The 27,355-nt window shown below is 36.7% G+C and overlaps 1 protein-coding gene across 4 annotated transcripts in view; it reads right to left on the reverse strand.

Annotated features, from left to right (window-relative positions):
- Rilpl (Rab interacting lysosomal protein like) overlaps positions 1–17,514 on the reverse strand; it is a 38,198-nt gene extending 20,684 nt beyond the window's left edge. For all 4 annotated transcript variants that reach the window (XM_028179431.2, XM_089734000.1, XM_028179430.2 and 1 more), the window contains exons 1-3: positions 16,924–17,514; positions 8,328–8,445; positions 2,211–2,350 (exon numbers count right to left, since the gene is read on the reverse strand). In XM_028179431.2, the coding sequence (XP_028035232.2) occupies positions 2,211–2,350; positions 8,328–8,445; positions 16,924–17,223 (558 nt within the window). In that variant the 5' untranslated portion in view covers positions 17,224–17,514. The remainder of the gene's footprint in view (positions 1–2,210; positions 2,351–8,327; positions 8,446–16,923) is intronic.
- Between the last annotated feature and the right edge of the window lie 9,841 nt (positions 17,515–27,355).

The following is a 27,355-nucleotide window of genomic DNA, read 5'->3' on the forward strand; positions in this document are numbered from 1 at the left end:
AGCTAGATTTTTTTTATGATTGAAAGATTACTGGTGGCCCGGAGGCCTTTCCAGTTTCACCAGGACAGGTGGGCGAGCAAAGGCTCAGCCAGGAGGGATGGGATTTGCTAACAACTGCCCGAGCGCCTTCGAACGAGACCTAACAACTTAAGAGCAATTGCTGCGCGAATGATTTGATCTGTACGGACAGCAGAGAAAGGCAAATTGTACTTATTTGGTAAATCAAACATTACGAGCATTCATTCTTGAACGGCAAATCTAGAATGCACACTGAAAACGCACGAACCTATTCGTTACGACAGAAATCGTCTGCATTAACGTTTGACATTTGCGTTTGGAATCTTTACTTGTATTATTGTGAGCCGGTACGAATCAGCGACGCCATCAAGTTTATTTTTACCACGAGTCAGTTTCGCGTTCCGCTTTGGAATACGCGAGAGCCGTTATTTAAAACAATAGTGACTTCGGTCTCGTGGCTCTGGTAATCGTGTGGATTAGTTTAGAACCTAACAGACGTGTGATGTCGACTGTTCTGTTACAGTATTAAGAGTAAACAAATGAAATGTTTCAGATGTCGGTTAGAACAGGTGTGCAAGAGTTATTCATATTCAACGCACTGAGTTTCTCTGCGGATCATACCCGATCCTGTAGACCGAATGGTAAACAGTCGACGGCGCCCAAAACACGTCATAACGGAACCTCCTGATCCATTAACGGTGCTTTTAGGTACCACAAGCACCGGTCACCGTCCTCGTCAAACCCGTCGCTTGCGACGAAGGGCTCGACGAGCGAATTAACACTCCCACACAGCCCACTGAGTTTCTCGCCGGATCTTCTCAGTGAGTCGCGTTTCTCATCCGGTGGTAGATTCTGCGAAGCACTGCTCTAGCTAGGGTCAGTGTTAGCATCACTCCGGTTTGAGGCCGTGAGCTCACCTACTAGTTAAGGTTACGCTGCCTCTCATATAGGCAATAGCGTCTCAAGGCTATCAGCTTAGGTAGAAAAAAATATCTCTGGATCTTCTCAGTGGCTCGGGAGTTAGCGAGGCACTGCTCTTGCTAAGACTCGTTAGCAAAACCTCACAGGTTGAGCCCCGTGAGCTCACCTACCAGGCCGCACGCAGTTCGAATAACCCCTTAGACTACCGGCGATTAGGTAGGGACAAAAAAAAGTTAATCGTTTTGTTATGACTGCCTAAAATAAGCGGATTTGTTATACAATACAAATAAAAAAAATACACTAACGATTATATTATTAGTCGTGCGCCGCGGCTGCACCCATATTAAATTTGCCATTCAGAAAGAATGGACGACGTCACTTTTTTCCGGGATCAGGAGTTGCTCGAACTAGCAATCTACTTTTCAAAAACCAGCGAAGACTCTGTCGTTTTTACAATAGCGAAAATACGCAGGTCATCTCTTATATAACTATAAAAAGTAAACCTATGCGTTAGTCCAAGTTATAGACTATCTTTGTAAGCAACTCCGTCCAAACCTGTTGAGCCGTTTTTGCAAAATAAACATTAAAATATAAAAAAAAATTATTAATATAGAAAATTACTATCATAATATCGACGTAAAGATTTTTATACCTGTACTTACTTAACTCAGGTCACATGGTCGAAGCTTTTGTTTAATTTTCTCAAATCGATTTAACAAACATGGTCTGTTTCGAACCAATGTACTCAAATGCTAGTCGAAACTTCCTGACCCAATTGCATTAAAACAAAAACCCTCATGTAATATTAACGCCTCCTAGACTGTGTGTACATACATTAACCGACCCTTACAAGAGACTGAATAAGGTCACGTCTCCTTTACGACCGAACCCCTTTTATATTTTCGACCTTCTATATAACGGCATAAAGCACATCGTAAATTCAAAGGTGAGATAATGTTTGCATATGAGGTCACCAGGTTGACGTTTTGAATGGGCCTCATTTTGTAAGCGAAGTAAGGATAATTTAGAGTTCGACGAGCGAACTAAACCATAGACACAGCCCACTGTCCTGATTAGTTGTACGAGCATGGATTACGTTACAAGCCAATTTTTTTACTTGTGGTTATTTATTGTGTATCTTTTCTTTTTTAGCTAGTAATGTGTGCCTAATAAATTGAAAAAAAAACGGTCAAAAGGCTCAGCAGATAACGTTTGCCAAACTTAAACTTACACAAACATACATGTGCCCACGTTAAAAAAAAAAAACTCACGCTATCGATCTGCTGTTGTTTTTCTTGGAGTTGCACTTCTTGGAGACGTAGAGTGGCACGCTGCTTCTCCGCGGTACTGCTCAATCGCGACAGCACTTCTTGATCGTGTTCACGGGCCGGAGACGGCGGCGCGCTTGTACCTAAATATAAACACGCAAATGAAATTCAATCAAACCTAAACCTATACGAAATCCTGACAACTTGGAAAAATTAATAGTTGTAGGTCACGCGGAAGGAAAGAGAAGTCGAGGAAGATTACCAGCCAGGTGGACGGACATTGTCAAGGAGGCCACAAACACCAGCGTCCCAGGCGCCATTAAGCAGGCCGAATGCAGGCAACATTGAAGGAAGCTGGTGCAAAAACTACGACCCTCAGTAATGAGGAAGCGACGAAGAAGAAGAAATCTAATAAAAATAGTTTTCGACTATTCAAAGGCCTATCGATTGAAACATTGCTGTTGATCACAGTAAATAAAAATTACGCTGTCTGTTGCTTAGTACTAAACACGCCCACAGAGTTTCTCGCCGAATCTTCTCAGTGGATCGCGTTTCCGATCCGGTGATAGATTCTGCGAAGCACGGCTATTGTTAGGGTTCGTGTTAGCAACGTCGTCAGGTTGAGCCCCGTGAGCTCACCTACTAGTTAAGGTTTCGCTGAAATTGCCTCTCAAGGCTATCTATCAGCTTAGGTAAGAAGAAAAACTTAAACATATTCATGATTAAACAAAATCTTGAAATTAAAAACACGAGGCAAGTCAGGTTTTCAACATTTCAAATTGTAATTAGTTCTCGTTTATTTTTATATATGAACTTTTTTTAGGATAATGCAACTCGTATGAAGAGGTTCAGAGTGGACGTCTTAATGCGGATCTGACAATAATTTTACTCTAGTAATATTCTTACTTTATTAGCGTTTCAGAACCCTTATAAGATCTATATAAATAGGGTAAGCTGTCATCAGAACTGCTTTATAAATTAATAGAAACTAGAGGTCCCGCAGTAGTCGAAATTCGACTATAATTAATTGGAATTGTAAGTTTGTACACTATTATGATTGTATTTTATACTTCTATAATCACAGATTTCGCCAAGACAACACTATAAAAAATATTAACAAAGACAAACAATATTTAATCTATTCTCAATTTTACAACAGACGTCAAGAACAAAAGTTTGACAATAAATAGTATGCATGCGTGTGTGCGTCAAATACATGGTATGTAGTGTGTGTAATGTTTTCTTTATTGATTTAATGTATCGTTTATGCATTATTTTAAAAAAATATTAGCATTGTGCACTTTTCCTCTATATTCTCTATAAGTGTGGAAAATTTCATACTCCTCCATCCGCGCAATTTTCGTAAAAAGGGATACAAAGTTTTTGCTTCACTTATTAATATATAGATGAATGCGAGTTACGATTTTTAAATGCAAAACAGAAAAGTAAAAGATCAGACTGTATCGATATAAATTAACCGACAAATGAACTTTACAACAATCGCAACCAAATTCCAATTCAATCTGCATTATAACACGGATAAGCAACGAAATCCCTTACTTAATCCAATCATTTCAATTCACTGAATGAATACTGTGACCTAGATACGACTTAACTGAATCTCAATATTTTATCAAGCAAAGCCTTTAATCCAATCTGGTATTAGTAAGTGTATTTACTACTAAGGTATTCTTCTTTTTCTCCACTTTATCCCACTAGGTGGGGTCGGCACAGCTAATTTTTCTCTTTCATTCTCTTCTATCAGCCGTCATCTCAACACTCACTCCTCTCTCTCTCATATCGTCATTCACACACTCCATACATGTTTTCTTCGGTCGACCTCTTCCCCCTCTACCTTGCACTACCATTTCCACACATCTCCTAGTCACATGCATCTTCTCTCTACGCATCACAAGGTATTACTGCTATCATTGTAGTAATTTCTTTAGGAACTTTGGAACCATGCGAGAGTGACTAAGGAAATAATCATTTTAAGACGAAATTATAAGTGTTTGTTTCAAATAGATGAATTCTATGTCTGCCGAGCCATCACTGCTCAGGTCTTATGGCAATTTATTTTCGTAGCTTTTTTCTTTTAATTAGCCTCATCTTAACCGACGACGAGGTGTCACCATTGTGGACACGACCTGGACACGGCGGAGCATACGCTCGCTGTCTGCCCCGCTTGGGAGGTGCAGCGCCGTGTCCTGGTCGCAAAGATAGGACCTGACTTGTCGCTGCCTGGCGTCGTGGCGTCGATGCTTGGCAGCGATGAGTCATGGAAGGCTATGCTCGACTTCTGCGAGTGCACCATCTCGCAGAAGGAGGCGGCGGGGCGAGTGAGGGAAAGCTCTCCTCACTACGCAGAAACCCGCCGCCGCCGAGCAGGGAGTCGGGACCGGGGTCGTATCCGTGACCTGGCCCCCTAAGAGCTAGGGGTCTCACCCGTTTTGTGCGGGGAGAGACCCAGACGTGGGGTGGCGTGCTTGCACGCTCACCCGCAATAGGAAGCCGGGTGATGGTAGACCGCGTTCCCCCGACCGCTCTGGGGGAAGGTGTAACGCGGCGCCATCAAAGCGGGCTCTCGGCCCGCTGAACGAGGGAACCGGTGGTCGTGTCGCTGGCGGCCACCGGTCCGGCGTCCGTGGGACGGTGGGATGGATGTAATGTGCTCTGCGTCAACCCTGTCCCGCCGTTTCAATAGCCCCGACTGGGCTCCGGCCCGGTCCGAGGTAGGGCGCCGGTTGTGAGCGGCAGGAGTTTTTAGTGAGGTTCAACTCCCACATACCCCACCTGCCGCGCGGGTGGGGATCCGGGGATTTTCTCCTGTGGAAAAAAAAAAAGCCTCATCTTAAAGATCAAAATTGTAAGACCTTTTCTACTGAAAACGTGTTCAAACGTCAAGCTAGCGCAGTTTTAAATAGAAATGGAAATTACTTATTTCGATACGGAAGAATTGTGGTTGGGCCGGAATCTATCCTAATAATACCGTATCTACTTTTTAAAACGCTAACACGCTTTTTTTAATGTAAGTACAATTTGTACAGGAGTTCTAAAACTTGTTTATTTTTTATATACTTCATACCCACGTCATAAATCTGTATTTGATAATGATCACGAGAAACCTTTTTGCTTTTTTTAATTGCTTAGATGGGTAGACGAGCTCACAGCTCACCCGGTGCTAAGTGGTTACTTGAACCCATAGACTTCTACAACGTAAATGCGCCACCGACCTTGAGATATAAATTCTAAGGTTTCAGTGTAGTTACGACGGCTGCCCCACTCTTCAAACCGAAACGCATTACTGCTTCACGGCAGAAATAAGCAGGGTGGTGGTACCTACCCGTGCGGACTCACAAGAGGTCCTACCGCCAGTTTTTAAAACGATAACACGTTTTTTTTTAAATGTAAGTACAGTACACGAGTTCTAAAACTTGTTTATTTTTTATATAGTTCATATACGTCATAAATCTGTATTCGCTAATGATCACGAGAATTTTTTTGCTTTAGAAATATCTGCGTGTTACTTTGATAATAGGAAATTGTTAATAAGTTTTAATTATAATACGTATTTAAAAGTGAAAGAGTGTTTGTAGAAATGACCAGATCATGTCAGTGACAGAATTAGATTTAGATTAAAGAGGCCAATCATGACAGAATTACTAATTTCGAATTACATATTAACTTTTGATTTATTATTATTAATCTAATTAATTAATATACTTAATATTTTTATAAAATAACTATTAAATCAAATTTTGCCGTACAGTACGGTTTGCAAGTAAAACATTTGATTCAATAATAATAATAATAATATGTTTATATACATTTGATATATCTAAAAAAATATAGCAAAGGGCACTAATATCGATGTGCTACTCATTAATTTGTATAGGTTGTATAGTTCATAATATTTTTACGGCATAGTCTACTATAGGCTTGGATCAAGAGCATTTTTTAACCTACCGATTTTGTTCGGTTGTGCTTTGGAATTTTTGTGTTTGTGTTTTTTCTTTTAAAATGCCAAGTTCAGAAAGTGATAACGAAGTTTTAATGTTACTGAATTCAAGCGACGATTCAAGTGATGATACGCGAAGTAATAGAGTGTATAAAACAAGAATCAATTATTATTCAGAGCTCGATAATCAGGAGTTTCAACTAAGATTTCGGCTCGACAAGCAGTCTGTGCAATTACTGTTAGGTGAAATTTATCCTTTTTTAAAGGTAAAAGGAACCAGGTTCGTATTTTTAATGCCAGCTGTTAATTGGTATTTTATGAAGTAGTTAACTATTTAACACGTGATTACATGAAAATAGTATTTACTAGTTTATTTTAATTCTAGGAATCATGGAATATCTCCCTTACATTACAATTTATCAGTTTGTAATGAAATAAACGAACAACAAAGTACGACGCTAACACAAATTTTTTGGTATTTTGGCGCGGTCCGGCCGACATCTGGCGTTTCCTTTGTCTCTTCATGGCGTTTTGTTCACTTTACAGTTAAAACTAAAGTAACTGTTTTTAAATTGTGAATGTTCAAATAAAATTACATATGTGATGAATTATAATTAATTTATATTATTTTAAAATATTTATGTAAAAATACTAATAAAAACTTATGTATTTTGAAAAGAGTTTTATTTCTAAAGGATCTTTGTGACACAATCATTTGCATTAACGAAACGCAGAGGGATTCGTTAGTAAGCAGCGCGCCGACGCGACGGATGCTCGTAGGTAACGCGGCAAGTAAAATAGTTGTGGAACGCTAATATACGCCTACGTATTGGTATAATAACCGGCAAACTTCTTGAGCATTTGTTGACGTAGTGGGGGTAAGTTTGCGCATGGTACACTCACGTGCAAAAACATTATTTACTTTGCGTCATAATGCTATTAAATTATTAAAATCAACATATGTATTTATTTATATATTTATTAGAACATCAACAAAACATATAGGTTAATAATTGTAATAATTTAATCTTGGGGTAAAATAGATATTCCTTCTATTAAGTCAAAACTAGAGCTGTTGCCAGGTCTTGGTTCTTGGTCTTGGTGGTTGGTTTTTTTTCGTTATCATAATCTTGACCATCATCATCATCATCACTGTTTTCATCACCCGAGTCGCTATCATCGTGATGAGTCGACATAGGGCTCATCGGCGTAGTTTACAACTCGGTCGATTCGGTCTGCTTTTTTGTCTATAATTAATTATTTTTTGAAGATATTCCATTCGTAGTAATCGAATGTTACTTTTTTCATTTACCAGCTTCCGATTATTTTCTGTTCTTTTTTTCCATCTGAAGCCTAGCTCTTTCATAATTCGTCGTAAGCTTCATTCCGAGCCATTAAAATTTATATCTTCTTTAAATTTTTCGAAGCCTTTCTACGATACGGAGTTTCGCTGCTTGTTACGTAGTTATTATGATTACATCTTTTTATTACAGATTGAACGAAACTATCCATTCCGGTAACTTTCTTCTTCCCTGATCTTTTCTTACCCGGAGTCCGAAACACGGCGAGCAAGCCAGAGCCTTTAGCTTCGTTAATAATGCACCTAACAGTACTCACTGATGTTTTTGTTGCTTCCGAAGTCTGTTTTAATTTTTCCATATAATTCTTCCCCTGTTTTATAATGAAGCAATATACGTCGTACACAAATTTTCTACTCTTTCTTTTAAGTACTACTACACCAGTTTGTCACGGCATAGTGTATGTTTTATAAAAAATCAACAAACACGCATCAAATAGCAATGGCAACAAAGTCCACAAGCAATTATAACAAATAATTTAACGATTAATAACGATAGACTTTCCACTGTACGCAAGCGTACTTTTGGGAGCAAGCGGAATGAGGGCGCGGTGCGGGACGCAAGGTTCGACTGATCTACCAATAACGCGCTCGATACGATTTCCCCTGCCGTCGCGCCTCACCCTCACCACCAAAGTGATCTAAAATTCGGTTCTGCGCAGTCAAGGTCATTTGCTCAAGAAGTTTGCCGATTACTATAGCATGATTACGATTAGTTGTTATAATACAATGACGATTCGTTATTTTTTGGAACCGGGCATAAAAGATGCCGATTGTCTATGAATAGACGACAAATAAAACTTACCGTCCGCAGGCGCGTTTATTGTTCGCCGGAGACGCTTGTTCTCATCCTGAAGTCTCGCCACAGCCGTTACTAACTCTGCCGATTCGGTTCGCCATTGCTCTTCTATAGCTTCGATTTCCTATGACAAAAATATATCTATATATTAATACGTGAAGCAAAAACTTTGTATCCCTTTTTACGAAAATTGCGCGGACGGAGGAGTATGAAATTTTCCACACTTACAGAGAATATAGAGCAGAAGTGCACAATGCTAATTTTTTTTTTAAATAATGCATAAAAGGTATATTAAGTCAATAAAGAAAACATTACACACACTACATACCAGGTATTTGACGCACACACGCATGCATACTATTTATTGTCAACTTTTGTTCTTGACGTCTGTGGTCAAATTGAGAATAGATTAAATATTGTTTGTCTGTATTAATATTTTTTTATAGTGTAGCCTTGGCGCAATTTGTGATTATTGAAGTATAAAATACAATCATAATAGTGTACAAACTTACAATTCCAATTAATTATAGTCGAATTTCGACTACTGCGGGACCACTAGTATTAATAAATATATAATTTAACTAGCCGTACTCGCCCGCGTCACTGGGCATTTTAAATTAACATTATTATTTATTTTCATTATTATGGAGGCGTCCAACACTCATATAAATATTATCCTATCCATTGTACCATCCACATGTATTTTCTACATGGATACAAAGTTTCAAGTCAATCGGATGCATGGTTCAGTAGTTATAACGGAACATCCGTAAAAACCACTGTAGATTTATATATTAAGTATAGAAGTATAGATTATACACGAAGAGGCAGTTAATAACAATATCAAATAAGAGTCAAGTTAAAATCATAATTACTTAGTCGAGTGAACGAGCTCACGGCCCAACTGATGTTAAATGTGTGACCGTTAGACACCAGTAGCGTAAATGCTATCACCCATCTTGAGACACGAGTTTTAAGTCTTAGTTCTACAGTACTCTACTCGTAGAAGCTATTATTTCTTACTCTTGTTAAATAGTCATCATAACCCATGATGTCATTATATTTGGTTAATCTTTCATTTTCGTCTCACGATGACGTCACACGTAAAGAACTTCATTTGTTCGACTTTTGCAGGGTTCGAAGGCAGACTGTTTTTTGTTCTTCATTTTTTTTTTTTTATAGTAAACATAGCAAGCGATAGTATTTTAATAGATATTGAAATCAAGAATAGAGAGAGCTGTATGAAGTGGATGTAACCAGTTTTAATCAAATACATATGTAGTACATTACTAAAGAATATTACCGGACGCATCAATGTACGTATGCTAGGCCGTCAGCGCAAAAGTGGCCTAAGCTTACCATAGTTATTACGGAGCAATGAGATTTAAGTTTTCATGAATTTCAATTTCAGTAGGCAAAAAAACAATACGCGCAAAAATAATGTTTACAAAGCCATGTGTTATCTATGGGTGAAACTATGGATAGGCCGGTTTTTTGCATCAAAATTTATTATATTTCAAAATAAATTGCAATACCTAGTCAGGTCATAAATTCTGTCACATGTTTAATGTAAAATAATTGAAACAAGTTTATTCATTATGTAACCATTCATATACCAAAATGAACTTAACAAAACATAGATTCTTATGACACTAAAGTTTATTCAAAATGACCTCCGTGATTTTGAATACAGGCCTTCAATCTGCGCGGCCAGTCGTCTATCGCAGCACGAACGAGGTCCATGTAAATATCGGTGGCTGCCTTAATCAAGGATGTCTTGAGTGACTCCAAATTGGGATGAGGCTTTGAGCACGCCTTTTCCTCCAAGTGTTGCCATATCTTGTAATCTAACGGATTCAAATCTGGACTGGAGCAGGGCCAGTCTTCGTGTCGGATGAAGTCGATTTCACGCGCCGCCAGCCAGTCTTGTGTGCTCTTCGCTCTATGAGCTGGCGCCGAATCTTGTTGGAATACCCAGTGCCTGTTATTGAACATGGTATGAGAAACAGGTTCCACAAGGTTCGTCAGGACTGTATTTTGATACACAACTGCATTCGTTTTTACACCTTTCTCACAAAAATGTACCTCTGTTAAGCCCCAATAAACTCCCAACCATACCATGAGCGAGGATGGAAAATGACCTCGTTGGACACGCGGAATACGGTTGCTCGCTTCTTCACTACTGTGTGCGTACACCTTATCATTTTGTTTGTTGTAGCTCTCTTCTACGGTAAAAATGTTTTCATCCGAAAAAAGAATTTCCCGATATTTTTTTCCCGCGTACCGCTTCAACAAAGCGCGGCATCTCTTCAGTCTCAGGTCCATTAGACGAGCATTCAAACGATGTCCTGTTTTTCTTCGATATGCCCGAAGCCCTAACTCTTCATTTAACACCCGTTTCACCGTGGTTCTGCTTAACCCCATCTGAAGGGCCAACAGTTTCTGCTTACGTTTGGGATTTCTTTGAATTCGCGCCTTCACAGCTTTTATCACTGCTGGAGTCCTAACAGACCGAGGGCGACCACTTCTTGACCTGTCATCTACACTAGAGTCTTCATTGTTCGTTTGATGGCACGATAAACTAATCTTTTGGTTATATTCAAAATTTTCAGTATGTAAAAAATTTGAATTGGCGCGTAACCGCAACGATGCAACGCAATAACTGCAACACGGTCTTCTTTAAGCGTCCACTCCATATTAAAAAATTAGTAAAATTCTAAAAGTATATACATTTTTATTTTCATGAACAATTCGAAATTCGAATTCAATAAACTTTTTTGTGGCCAGCATTCTAAAAGAAAAGTTTTTACTGTGTGACAATACTTATGACCTGACTAGTTATAAACATGATTACGAAAAATTATGGGTTAGGTCACTTTTGCGCTGACGGCCTCATATATAAGTATATTTTAAATTTACGATTAGTAAAAAGTTGTATGTTGTTTTAATGTCGTTCCTGGGCGAAACAGCAGACGTGTTCCTGCATACAGAATGGAGATATTTCCGTTTTATTTACATTTTGCATGAGCACGTCCATTTTACACATACCTACCTACATACTCCAAGTATTCAATCGATTCATTGGCTTAATGTTAGTGACCTTGTCTTTTATAACACGGAGTCCGGGTAGAGTGAGAAGATGTTTTCGTTCAAGATATTTAGGATCTGGATACACGTCTTCTTCTTATTTCGTAACTTTGCGGTATAGAAGTTTTAGATAAAGCCCCAATAACGTTAAATATGGAACGTTTGTTTACTATTTATATTTATAAACATTGACATCGGTAAACCTGCGTAGGTACGAAAAGTGGAATAAATGGTAGCCGTAAGCTTCAGTGACTTCAAGTGACGTAAGTACTTTATAAAAAATTTTTAGGTCGTCAGGCCCCATCCACTAATTTGCTTAATCCGTTTAGAGCCGAATTTAATTAAAATAGGCTTTGTCATGAAACATAGCAATTATTACAATTTGTGCCTGAAATTATCCAGCTTAAAATATTAAACCAAAAATATTAAAGTTAAACATAAGCAACATCATGCTATATGAATGGATCTGCACTGCCCGTTAATGCAACAATGGACCGTCTTCGACGATCTTCACGATGACTTAAATTCAGAACCGATACGTAAGTATGTATCTAAAGGAAGCGTCAGAACGTTACTAAGAAAAAGCGGGGCGACACGATAAACCCTTATCGTGACAACCGTTAATTACATATCTCGATCTAGGCGACGTGGCAACGCAAAGCTGCCTTCGCCAGAAACATGTCTTGTCGGATCCTCGAACCTCCTCCCGGGATTTCAGACTCTTCAAGCACCAGTCACCATCCTCGTCGAGCTCGTCGATTATAACCAAGAGTTCGACGAGCCAACTAATCTATAGACACAACCCACTGAGTTGCTCTCAGATCCTCTCAGTAGGTAGCGATTTCGATCGGTTGTAGAATTTGTAAAGCACTGGTCTTGCTACAATTGACTCCTACGGTCCAAGAATAAATAATCAAACCCGGAAAATTATAATTTGCATAATTACTGATGATAGGACCTCCTGTGAGTCCGCACGGGTAGGTAGCATCACCCTGCCTATTTCTGCCGTAATGCGTTTCGGTTTGAAAGGTGGGGTAGCCGTTGTAACTATATTGAGACCTTATAACTCAAGGTGGGTGGCGGCATTTACATAGTATAATATGTCTATGGGCTCCGGTTACCACATAACACTAGGTGGGCCGTGAGCTCGTCCACCAATCTATGCAATAAAAATAATAGTTAAAAACAAGCTAGACAATTAAAGATCTGGAATCATAACAATAAGAGCTTTTTTTTTAATTAGGAAGACACGCGTGTTCACGACATGTGTAGGGGGACAAGTATAAATAGCACAATTAACTCAATTAGACTTAGGTAAATATCCAAATTTTCTTCAAAATAATAAAAAAGACAATCTTGCAATTTGATCTATGCAAACGAATATTTATGCAAAGTTATTCTTTCTTCATTAATATACAATTTAACAATGGCGAGAACGTAAAATCTCGATCCATGAACCTTGAGCTACACGTTATAAGAAATTGTGATAAAAAAAAACTAATTTACACCGCATATCTTTGGACACATGAAATTTTGAATCGGTGATTCGAAATATGGCATATTCCTACACGATCGAGATTAATCTGGATTTTTTTGATATTCAATGCTATTCAGAAAATAAATCTAATTTACCTAATAATAAATCTAATTGTTTGCTAAAAACAAGATAACTGGAAAGTGCGGAATGCTTACTTTGTGAGGGCGGTCAGTCTTCTAAATAATTAAAATATCAAAGTTAATTGAACATCATAAAAGAGGGATCACCTACATTTAGAAACATCAAAATTCCATCTCAATATACCATCTCAAGGCTATCAACATCAATACGGAAATACATGAAGTCAACGTCGGAACGACACTTCGATAAGGCGTCATGATAATCGCCTTATCGTTGCCGCCGCTGACTACTCCCCGAATCCTGATCATGCAGGAGCCAGTCACCGTCGACGTCCTAGACACGTTCACGTTACGGATCCATCAGATCCAATAACCTTTGTATTAGACGTCTTCAACTCCAACATTAGGATCAAGCTTAGGCACCCCGGTAACCGTACTGGTCGAACTCGACAAAGAGGTCGACGTGCAACCTAACCTATGCATCAGCCCGCTGAGTTTCTCGCCGGATCTTCTCAGCAGGTCGCGATTCCGATCCGGTAGTAGATAACTATGTATAATCTGTCTAACGTTAATAGTTTGACGGCAAAATGTTTGTGGTTTTGCTACAGAGCCCTGAATAGGTCATTATAAATTATTATTTTTTATCCAGTGCAATTGAAACATCAACTTAATGTGTGATGCGGGTTGCGGAATTCAAGTTTGGCGTCGTATAGTTCCGGTAATCACATGCGGGCCGCGAGCTTGTACCTTCATTTACACCAATAAAAAACGGTGTTATGTAAATATTAACAATTTACAACATTCATGTTCTGATTTAATACAATAATAATTTATATGACAAGGACAACAGCTAGAATACGTTATAATACATAAACAAGAGATCGACGTAAAAATTGCCAGTATCTATGATCAAAACTACTTTTACGGTTAAATGTTCTGAAAGATTTATAGTTTGCGTAATACTTACGGATTTATTATGCAGTGTTAAGTAGTTTTTGTTATGTTTACGTTTGTTTTTGTTTCCAATTCTTTTTAGAAACAAATTACACGGCCATACCTCTTTATCAATTACGATTCTGTCGTGATCAGGTGTTAAGGCACCCGGTGTACCATACCGAGCGATGCGGCTATGCCAGCGAACGAATTCCGCAAGCAGTTATCAATTTTCCTAATGAAATATGTACGTGCTTGTTACAAATGCTCAAGAATGACTTCTGCAATGAAGGATCGTGTAATAAAATACACGAAAACGATAATACGCGTAATTAATAGAGGGCTTTTCGTAAGCCCTCGCTAAGACAAACGAGATAAGCGGAATTGTCGCAAACAAATCATCAAAGTGAAAGAACGACCATCTTCTGTATGAAGTAAAATGAATGTAGCTGGTATTTGGCAGCCCTCACCCAGGGATAGGAGCAGTGCTCTTCTGTTGTACCCGTGGGTAAAGCTTAAGCATAAAGTTTGTCGAGGTATGAAGTACCACTTTTCTCTGTTAAGTACTCCAAACAACTTAATATTAAATTTTGGCTTAACCTTCCAATTAAGTAATACTGAACATCACTAGAAATACAGACCAAAAATCTCAATACGTTCTGAGGGTAACAGGGGTACTAATTGGAATTAAGGCACCACAACAAAGAGGTTTAATCATGATTAATTACTCATAAATCAAATAAATCCAGAAACACCGCCGCTAACTTCAATTTATTTACAAAATTTACTCAGTAATGTTATTATGGACTCTGAAAATAAAATTATATCATCAACGGAAGTGAAATGAATTACATTAACCAACAAAATCAATGACATTTTTTACCATTGTTGATATTTAGGGGTTTCTAACAGTATATGACATGCGAGTGAAGTTGTATATCATTAATGATAGGTAAGCCATTTATCACACTTAATGGTGGATAAGCTAAGATTAGTTAATAAATATTATAGTAATATGGTAATAATGGTAATTACAATAATATTATAGTAATTATGTAAAATGATGTGATCAACAGATATCAATGTACTAAGCTATGATTTAGCAATAAAAGTAGGGAAGTGGAATGATCTGCTCCCATTGGTATGTAGGCAGAGAATATTAAAATATGACTTTTAAATTTAGACAATTAAATTTCTAAATAAGAGTAATAAAAATCTGATTTGATTTGCCTAGAATTTAGTATTAGGTCTATTGTAAAAAATATTGTAGACTGGTTTCATTTACAAGCTCCATAAAAACTTTGCTTCTCCTTATGAAAAAGTCAAAAGTGGTTAGTTATGGGAGCGAAGAATGATTAAAGAATGCGTTCTTAGACAGTTTTTTTTTTTTCATTTTTCTTACTCACTAATGATTTTCATTGAGAAAAAACACCTTGGATAAATGTTGTAAAATTGCATTAAATTTTGTGTTGGTTCAAACAATAAAGTATTTAAGCATCTGATCAAAAGCTTCACTAAAGAAAAGGTTTTTGTAGAAAGGTTAAAAAAGTAGAAACATAAAACATATAACCATGCCAATTATTGTAAGTTGACCAACTTAAAAATTAATTTAGGAAATAACTACAAAGTAAATGGTTTATTATGTTATAAAATTTAGTTTCCCCATCTACGAAGAGCTGGAATAGCTCCTTAGAATACTCTTTAGGATAGAGAAGGAAAAAAAAGGAGAGTCCGAAGTAAGTAAAGACAATGTAAACGCCAGCACATATCTTGAGACAAGCTCGAGGTTTTAATTGCATTGCAGTCATAGGTCCTATCAAACTAAAAATGATTGTACTTTTCATTAAATATACAAAACATGCAATATTCAGATAATGGATTTTGTTATTGCCGTTAAAAGTGAAAGTCCACTTATCTATAAACTTTCTAGTGAAAGCTCCAATGATCTAAGATAAACAATAAATAATTATATGGTATTGAAAGTAATTATTGTTTTCTAAATAAGAATATTCATATTAAAGATTGTATCATAATACAACCTCAACCATATCATACATTAGACAGTCTAGACAGACTAGTCTCTAATTTAGAGGCAACAGCTTGGCCGTGGCTCCAGCATTGTCGATGCTCATGATGATTGACTAATTACTGTCAGGTAGGTGGTATGAATATATGCCCACAAGGGCAATAAAAAATACAGGCAGACAATAACTTTACTAAACCTATTCATTTGATTATTCATTGATTACTTGAGCGTGGGTGTTCACATTATTATCTTTCCAGTACACAAGTGAAAATTCTTGCTTGGAATAAATGTCAATGTGATTACGATTAATTTGAATCTGTACTGAGATTTGCCAAGTCTAAGCAGAACACCTTATAAGGGGAATCTGTTTATGCAAATCATAAAACAAACACAAATCAGCTTAGGAAGCTACAAGTGTGCTTAAAATTTAATATTTATATTTACTTTAAGATATAATGGGTGCATTGTTTACTTGAAACTGTTTTATATTTGTGTTAATAGCACTCTATCTGAATATTGAATTAAAAACCTTAATTTCAGCTGGATTATTGATGGAACAGTTCATCTTTTCCGCTATAAAACGTACTGAACAAGCTAAAGCTAAGATTTGTTGATTCCAACATACGGTAATTAGCAAATTGAACAATTTGATATTTTAATAGTGTTGTTTAGTTCAGTGTGAAGTTCAATGGACACTGAAAACACTGACAAACAAAACAACACACAATAGCATGCAATTATTTTTGGCGTGAACAATGTTTTGTTCACTTGTGTCACGTCGCGCAACCATCACTGCTGCGTTCTTTTGCAATGTTTTAAATGCATTTGGTTGGTGTCGAAATACTGGAATGTTTCGTGCGTTCGTACTAGCTGCACGCATGCATCAACCGATAATAGGACTAAATGGCAATTTACTTAACAGTGACCTCTAACACCTACCTTTTCGAACCGTTGTCTGTATTCAGCTTTTTCAATCTTGTCGTTTTCCAACTGCGAAATTTTTGCCGTTAGCTCCTGTAACGCTTGATTTTCCTTCTCATTCCTGACGGCTAAGTTTTCCAGGAGTTCCAGTGTGTTTATTACCTTCGGCAGCAAAGCTGTAACGGCGTCAGGGCCGTATTTTTCAATAATTATCTCACATTCTTTACCAATATCCGATGCAAGATCGTACACATCGACGACGGTGACGTCGTCCTCGTAATCCTGCATCTTAACCGGAAAGCGCCTGCGGTACGGCATTAAAAACACTTTGTTTTCACTTTACACAACTACATAAAATTCAATATTTAAAATAGAAAACACTTCTTCCCCAAATACGCCATCATTACTGAAATTTTAACGTCAAACTGATGAGCTGTCAAAATCCAGCAGCAGACCCTAGTAGGCTTGTGTAGTACATGTACTATGTACTAAAAGGAATTAATTCCCGACACTGAATGGAACGAACTATTCCTTTTCCTTTTTAAGACATCGTTCATTTAGTACTCTGTCGTACGTGAAACACGGAACGCGAGCGCGATTGATTTTGACCGAATGAGCGGCAACGATATGGTATGGTATCGGTGCATGAAAGAGTGAGACGCATGATAATATTCATTTGCCAAATTTGATCTCTGATAATTCTGATTCATCAAGCAATTTTGAACTTTATGATTATATATTTACTGATTATTTTAATTTTTAATTTTGTATAAACATTTTGCGAAAATGTCTTTATTTTTTAACAATTTTTTTTCAAATATGTTTTTAGGACTCGATTTCCAAGCTAGTAAAATTAAATCATAATTAACTTTATTTACATTAGTTTAGAGTATATTTTCATCAGTAAATTTGACACCGGAATGAAATGAACTAAAATGTTAAACATTAATCTAGTACACTACCTACGTAATATTTTAGTACAAACAAACATTTAAAAAAAAAAAAACTATTTATAGAACAGAAACGATTATTAGATTTAAAAAAAATAAGTCTTAAAAACTATCATATTACAAAACTTAATATAAATATAAAAAATAAAAATAAAAAAAGCATGATCTATCTGAAAATTAAATGATTGTAATTATTTTGATTTTTAAATACGCCATTCTGATTCTAAAATAACCCGACAAATATCTATAAAATTTCGATATCTTATATTATAATGCATGAAGAAAAAAATATCACAGATATTTTAATGTCTAAATAACTTAATGAAAAAAATAAACGGGTATAGATTAGAATGACAGTCCTAAACCTGCAAAGTATGAACTATGAAGGAAAATCAAAATATAATTCACTATTCGTTCAGTGTACTAAACTGTACTAAATGTACTAAAATATTGAATAGAATGACAGTTCTAAGCCTGCGAAGTATGACGAAAATAAAAATATGATTCTTATTCGTTCAGTGTACTAAATTGTACTAAATGTACTAAAAGACTGAATTAGGACATCTGACAAATTGTCCTAGTACGGATCGCTCCGTTCAGTGTCCGAGCAAGAACAAGCCTAGACCCTAGGGCTGTGACGTACTTTAGAGACGCTATTGCGCAGTGAGCTATAATCTATGAAATTTTGAAATACAAATAATTAATTCTTAAACTACTACTTTTAAAATGTTTTGTATTATTGTATACTAGTACGGTGAACCTGCATTGCGAAGTAGAGTTTGTGCGCATCAGATCTTATAGACTTTTACTGTTCAGATTGGTGATAGATTTCGAATATATCTTAAATAAACTTTATTTGTAGGGTATATAAATCAAACAAAATGAAATTCTAATAAAAATGCTTAGCAATCGAAAACATTTAACAAATTTAACTTCTTTACTATAGTCAAGTTTAGTAATACTCGTTCGCATTTATTAGCAGCTAGGGTTGCCGTAGGTACACCCCAACCCTCAACCTGAGGGGGCTGAGCCTGCGCCACGCGCTACCGTCACTCTAGCGCGCTGGCATCAAGAGGATGGAACGACGCGTCGCCGCGTCGGCGACTGCGGCCTGCGATACAGTCCACGTTGTCGTATCGCGGAGACCGGCGTCGTTGGTCGTCGACTATCGCTTCAGCAACGCGAGTCTCGTAATGTCGATTGCGGGAGCCCCCTACTCTGATCGAGTTCTGATCCCGGATGGAGATCCGACGTCTGGTGTAAGAGTGCAGGGGAGTAGCTTAGTGCGAGGGCCCTAAAACTTCTTAGGCCCGCGATCTGCTCGCGCTTCCGTATTTGCTGAAACATCGATGATCGTGATTACTTTTTTTAAGCTACCTCTAAAAAAATTGTCGCAAGTCTATGCTTTACTTTAATTTTTATGTTTTGTAATTTGTAATATTTGTTTTTTTTTTTTTCATTGTATGAAAACGTCCTCTAGCGAAGACTTTTCCATTTCTGATAGTTCACAAGTTGTGATGTGCAACAAAATCAATTCATAATCCTTGTTGACTTGTTTCAAAAATCTACAGAAGATATACATAATATGTGAATTTTTTTTTATCAGAAGTTATCAAAATAAGTATACAACATGTAACATAATTAACGCACACCCTGAAAGTAATTTGTTCAGAATCGGAATCTGGATCGATTTTGATTGTTTTTTATGTACGAATTTTTTTTTCTAAAATTTAGTTAAAACTAAGTAAATTACAGTCACCCTACACAGGTAGCTAAACAGTTCATAGAAACGAAAATGGAACGTAAGTCAGGGTATTAAGACTTTTTAAAATGAAATATCTAATTAGTAAAAAGAATATTATTTAATTAAATAAATCTGATACTTATTTCAAGGCTTAATAGTCTATTACAAAATAAAATACCTTCGCACACAATACCAACAGCGACCGCCGGCACACAGCAACACTACAATACATAAAAGAAAACCACGTAATACAAAAATAACTACTATCCCTTTCTTTCGTCGGCTTAATATTCTTACAATAAACGGCAGGCTAATCCCGATGTTCGCGGCGACGCGGTTGCGTCGGCGGCGATCAAAGAAAAATCTAAACAACGAAGTCAACAAAATATTTTTGACAAATCAGTCACGCCGCGTCCACCTTATTGATAAGAGGTCAGGTGATAGTGCAAATAAAATATCTCCCGTATTTCGCTATGTCTTTTCGGTCAGTGGCCTCCTAGATCAGCTGATTTCATGCCTCTCGACTTTTTTTTGTGGGGGCGAATTAAATCGCTAGTTTATAACACACAGACAATAAGTGCCGAAGAACTAAAGAATAAGATAATAACCGCCTTTGATAAAGTGAAAAGTGACATTGCAGTATTATCTAAAATAATATTATAACAAATACGAAAACGGTATTAAAGTGCATTGAACAAGGGGCGCGGCGAGTAGGTGTCTGTGTGTGCGTGCGCAGCGGAGTGTGAATCGGTGACCATTTTATTTCCACGAAATGGCAATAACTAATTTCACAAATAATCAATGTTAACGCACATATAAATAATATTTGGTGTATGCATAGCGTTTATACTATTAAAGTCTAATTGGGGTGTTTTGAGGGTGTGCGTTAAATATGTTACATATTGTATAGCATACCACTTTTTTAAAGTTTTTATTTCAAAAGATTGCTGAAAATTTAGAAAATTGCTGGTGGTAGACCGCCTTCGTAGCTGACTTGAATAGTTACCGTCACCCTATTTATTGTGCTATTTTTCATTTTATATGCAGTAATACGTTTCAGCATAAAAGGTGGAGGGAGCCATTCCACTAAGCTGAAATTTAAAATTAATTTCACAAGATGAGTGGTATTTACGTTGGTATTGTTTATGGGCTCTAGTAACCATTTAACACCAGGAAGCCCGTCAGCTCGTGTACAGCAAAAGTCACAAACGGTTTTGATATCGCAGTTAAGAATGTTGGCTGTTTGGGCTAAGACTTCTAAGCTTAAACTAGTCGACAAACGTAAAACAATTAATCTGTGGTTAGGCGGTATTTTCAAACTTAATCGGACTTTTTGGCGGGAACGCGAGGAGTGAAGTTGTGTGATTTGTTTTATTTTGTCTATTTAGTGTTTCTTCGGGTTTAAATGTGTAATAATGGTGGTTTATGAACCGTTTAATATCTGTCAAGTGCACAAATGTGGGAAAATGAAACAAAGCCGCTGGACGTAACTTCTCGGGATCCTCCAAAAAGTCCACTGAAATTTTTTTAGTAAATGACCACCATTTTACTGAGATTAGATTTCATCTCATATCATCGCATTTAATTTCATCCCAGTTGATTAATGTCTCAAATTAATCATTTTCATTTCATTTCACTCCATAACATCATTTTTCATAAAATTAAGAATATACATTAAAATAAGACACGACTTAAAGGTCTCAGTTACCAGGTCATAAAATCTCTTAAAAAAAAATCAAACTTAATCGGTAATTTAGGTAACACAAAATAACTACATATAAGACTAAGTATGTACCGTATTTACATATCATTATTATTATTATTATACATCAAACAGATGTGAATACCTATCTAATTGATAGAAGTATAATTAACTAATATAATTAATTTCCCGGAAAAAATGTACTCAAGGGGTTAAACATTTCATTTGATGGCCTATGCCTAAAGAAGATGGCCACGTTGCGCTAGTAGGTAGTTTTGCGTCTAAATATGTAGATTTTCTCTTCTCCTCATTAATATTACGACTTCTTTCAACGTCTAATAGTTTTGGCCCAGCACGTCTGTTTTAAAAAAATCTTGTAGTCGATTTTTATAGGATGGCTTGGTATTTACATCTTTGCACTTTATAACACCTATGTATGTGTACCTATTTAGTATAGCCTTAAGATTGTGATTCTGCGCTAATGTTATTAGTGATATTTGCGCAACCCATTTAAAAACATAAGTTTTTTTTATTGCCCTTGTAGGCAGACGAGCATACAGCCTACCTGACGGTGAGTAGTTACCGTCGGCCATGGACTTCAGCAATGCCAGGGGCAGAGCCAAGCCGCTGCCTACCGCTAAAATGTTTTAAAATTTATTTGAGAGCACAACTTAAACGCATTTTTTTCCGAAAACCGGTATTAGTAATTTCTAAAATGACATTATCATGAAAATGTTAATTGATAAACTAAGTAGATTCTTAATATACCCAGTGTAATTTAAATTGCATATTGCACGCAATGTAATAATGCATTTTATTAATCAATGATAGTCTATACCAGGGGCTCCCAAACTTATTTTCTCTACTGCCCACTTTGAGAATAAATTATTTTTTAGCGCCCCCATTTTCTCGCCTACTTAAAAACCAGTATAGCGTGAGCTCAATTGGTGTCTAAGAGTCCTCCTAGATAAAATTACAAATCGCCTCCCAAACCTCTACACAACGCCCCCTTTTTTTCTGGGTCTCTTACGGCCCCGCATTGGGCCTGCAGTGCCCACTAGGTGGCGTTATCGCCCACTTTGAGAAAGGCTGCTCTAGACCATTAGCTTAGGTAGGAACAAAAAAGTTTCTATATGGGCGCTTGTAACGTCAGCCCAATTAAAAGCTCGACTTCCTTGTCCAGGAGTCAGGAAAACGCAGCGGAGAGCAGCGACGACATAATACCGCCTGCGTCGTGGCGTCCAGGCAACCAGCTGTTGGCTTATCTACACGAACACAAGTAAGCTCTACTGACTTCCTGCGGGTCAGAGGTAATTAAATACTTCACGTTGCAATGGTACAGTGCCCGGCGATAAACACAGCAGATCGAGCTTTAGAAAGAGACAATCTGCTAATTTCGTTTTCGTAGAGCGCTATCTCTGTCGCACACTGCCTATGTAATCTTTGTCAGTCGGTTTAAGTGCAATAATGTGCAATCATAATGTTAGCGTTTCGTGCGACAGAAATAACACTACAAAATGAAAATTAGTCGATGTTCATTATTCATTGCCGGGTAATATATTTATGCGTCACGGTCGAGAACTTGAATGACGTTATTGAGAGCTTTAAGTTTTTGAGCGATGGAAAGCCTGGTATGCGACAATGACACCAAACTATATGTCAACCTCACTTTAAAAATTTTGACAGCACGCAATGTACACCAAACTCATTTTAAGAATTGCAGCAGCACGCAATGTACACCAAACTCATTTTAAGAGTTGTAGCAGCACGCAATGTACACCAAACTCATTTTAAGAATTGTAGCAGCACGCAATGTACACCAAACTTGAGGTCTAGGGGTAATTTAATGCTTTGCTTTTTTTGTTCAGTTTTAGTCTTAATTAAAATTTCGTTTATCGTCAAAATATCAAATACAATACAACATATCAAATACAATTTTCCAAAAATATTCGAAATTGAGTTAATATGCGGAATCATTTGGTTACACCAGTATTTTTCTCATAAATACTTCTGTCAAAAGAGCGTAGTTTAGTTTTAGTTTTTTCTTTTTAGTTTACCTATGTTTTAACTACTATTAACAAAATTAATACATCATTTGATCTTACTTTAAAAGACAGATAATGTAACTGGTTAAAAATAAAAAATAAATGTTTGAAAGATGATTAATATTAAAAAGATCACATGTTAAACCTTTAAAACACTTTCCTGTAAAATTAGTAAGTTTTGAGACTATACAGTTTTAATGCGAGAAGACGATATCTGAGAGATTCCTCAGGGCCCAGGTCAACGAACTGGTGACGCTACCTGCTCACCGGAACATGTTCGGCTCATGCTCCAACGATGGCACCGTCCGGCTGTGGGGCGTGGCCAAGGTGCAGAGGCACGCGCACATCAACAGGTCAACCAACAACTTTACATAACTTTTGAAGTCGTCGTGGCCTAAAGGATAAGACGTCCGGTGCATTCGTGTTGAGAGATGCAACGGTGTTCGAATCTCGCTGGGGGCTACCAATTTTTCTAATGAAATACGTATTTAACAAATTTAATGTTCACGATTGACTTCTCCACGGTGAAGGAATAACATCGTGTAATAAAAATCAAACTGGCAAGATTATAATTTGCGTAATTACTGGTGGTAGGACCTCTTGTGAGTCCACAAGGGTAGGTACCACCGCCCTACCTATTTCTGCGTGAATCAGTAACGCGTTTCGGTTTGAAGGGTGGGGCAGCGGTTGTAACTATACTGAGACCTTAGAACTTATATCTCATGGTGTGTGGCGCATTTACGTTATAGATGTCTATGGGCTCCAGTAACCACTTAACACCAGGTGGGCTGTGAGCTCGTCCACCCATCTAAGCAATAAAAAAAAATACAGTCTCTAACCTGATGAAATTGGTAACACTAGCAGTAGTAAGAGGAAGGTTTGGCAGAATCTACCATCAGATCGGCAACGCGAACAACTAAGAAGATCCGGCGAGAAACTCAGTGGGCTGTCTGTGGGTTGTAAATTAACCCGAGTTCTTTGTCGTAAGCGTGGGGTTCGACGAGAACGATGACCGGTGATTGTGCTTGGATGGGGTTTAAAGCACCGGTTAGTTGATCGAAAGTTTGACACAAGGGACAATGCCCATTTGTGCCCCAGAAACACCCAGTTAAAGTATATTACAAAATTGCTCTAATAAATAAAAACTAGAATTATGTTGTTAATTTTAAATCATAGTAGCTGACCCGGCAAACATTGTTTTGCCATATATAAGATTTCTAGGGAATTTCTAGTGTAGAAAAAAAAAGTAACTTATTGTAAGTGTGTAAGGATGTGGTAAATGAGTGAAAGAGGCATGTAGCGCTGTGAACGTTGAGGGGAATATATAATAAAAATAACAAAACCTCATTCAACCACATAATAACAAAAAAAAGTCCAAATAAAAAAAAAATGTTAGGGGTGGACAACCCTAATCACTTAGGGGTATGAAAAATAGATAGTAGCCGATTCTCAGGCTTACGGAATATGCATAAAAAATTTCATGAGAATCGGTCAAGCGGTTTCGGAGGAGTATGGGAACAAACATTGTGACACGAGAATTTTATATATTAGAAGATGAAGCACTGGATAAAAAATTAAAAAACATAAGACTTCTTATTGACATTGCAGTACGTATCATCGTTTTTTTAATCATTAATTCATGCTTTGTTTATTACGGTCTGGTTGACACTATACAATGGAGACAGACTAGATATTTCCAAATAACTGACATGTTTATTTGATAGCATACAGATAAGTATTTAAAAGAACACTGATCTGGCTTAGCTTATGTGATGATCATGAAGTTCCTAGTGAAAAACTAATAGCAATTAGCAACATTGTCTGTAAGCGATAAAATGTATAAAAAACCACTAGGAAGTTATCATGTTTAATGTCAAATATCTTTTGAATTGAACCTGTGCTATAAATGACATTAAATCTAGATATCATATAAATACTGTTAATTAGACATGTGTAAGTAATGCGAGTGATATTACTCCGGTAATATTACTCTACGATGTAATGCAACATTACACATTACGCGAAGGAAACAAACATCACACTATCACCCAACATGTTTCTTTCTTTGTCGTGTAATGTTGCATAATTATTACACGAACGGAACCGAGCGAGCGAGACAGACCAATCGACCAAAATAAATGAGCAAGCGACACGGAATTATTCCTAGTGATTTTGAACCGTATGCCCTGGCCGCTAGGTACATTTTTATACCTATGGTACGTCTGAATTTTAATATAGGTATTTGTGTTTATATTTTTCATGCGGCCAGCCAGTAGTTCCCCGCAAGTAGTTACTTAATTTTTAATTCGCAACTTTTGTAAAATCGCTAGTCGCTCGTAATTGTTTAGTAATATTTCATATTAATTTTTGTGTTTGAATTACTATGCACTTGTTTGAAAATAGTTTTATTATATGTTTTAATGCGTGTTTAATAAGTGAAAGAAAGAACGGCGTCTAAATGAAAGTACAGTCCTCTTTGGATGCACTTTGAGGAGACCGCTTCGAAACAATGCATCTACTGCTCTCGTATATTAACATTATTGTCGAGCTCAATTTGCAGTCTAAGTCGCCATATGAAATCCGTTCATCTCGCAATAAATTATATTAAGTAAAAAATAAAATTATTATATTATTAAGTAAGTCAATCTCTGTCAAGTAATTTAACAGTGTATTACAATACAAAGTTCATACTTTGTATTGTAATACACTACTGTAATGACACACCCGAATCATTACTTAAGTGATGTGTATGAACACATCACTTAAGTAATGATTCGGGTGTATAGTGTTAATGCAATGCAGGGCATTGTTGACTTACAGCACTATACTAGTATGGGCATTGTCCGTTGCTAATTGCTAAACACTACACCGAGAATTCAGTGAATGTGCTTAATCAAAAATATTTAATGGTAAGTGGTTACCGTCTTAACCCATAGACATCAAAATCTGCTAAAGATCAAATATTTATATACATTTTGTTAACGGACATCGATAGCGCGATTTAATTTTTGCAACTAGCGCCATCTATTGACGACATTTAAATAAAGTTGCATATATTGCTAACCTAATACGAACCTTAACACATATTTACGTAAGGACCATTTGAAAGTTTTCTGAATGGCTTCGTGCGAGGCGGGGCAGTCGTTCGCGGCCGCCACCCAGGACGGAAGGTGAATGAAGTTAGCCCCTCAAAAAATTTTTTTTTTCCTATTTTATACTTATTCTCTATTAATTCGTTTGTTCATCATTTGTTCATGATTGTTCACTGTTAATAATTGTTTGTTCTGCATTTATTTATTTAAAAAAAATATTTAAAAATATACCTACAAGTTAGCCCCTCTAATGCAATTTTTAATACTTTTTCATCCTTAATGACTCGTAAATATTCATTTTCGATTGTTCTTATATAAAACATGTTTGTTCTCTTTCGAAATTACTCGTTTTTTGTTTAATTTACTATTTTTATTAGTTGAATAAATGTATGCAAAATATGTGTACTGCGCATGCGTCAATTATAATGCCTAAACTTTCTACACGGTTTTAATCGTGAAAAAAAAACAAATATAAATCCTGAAGGAGCAATTAATTGGTATACAGTTTAATTAAAAAAATTAAAAAATAAATAAATGAAGTAATGTGCATTGGCGTTAAGTTAGACCAAATACATTTTTTCCATCCTCTTACCTATCGTATTAAAATGTTATTTTCCTAATGTTAGGAATATAATTTCGACTGTGTAAAAAAGTTATTATAATGTATACCTATATTATCTCTTGAAAGATAAATAATGAACATATTTACTTATTTGTTTATATTACCTATGTGAACTCCCTATCTTTTTTATACCTTCATAACAATAAGTAGGAGGATGGAAAAAATATATTTGGTCTAACTTAACGCCAATGCACATTACTTCATTTATTTATTTTTAAATTTTTTTAATTAAACTGTATACCAATTAATTGCTCCTTCAGGATTTATATTTGTTTTTTTTTCACGATTAAAACCG

Source organism: Bombyx mandarina, chromosome 16 (genome assembly GCF_030267445.1).
Source record: "Bombyx mandarina strain Sakado chromosome 16, ASM3026744v2".
Classification (NCBI taxonomy): domain Eukaryota; kingdom Metazoa; phylum Arthropoda; class Insecta; order Lepidoptera; family Bombycidae; genus Bombyx; species Bombyx mandarina.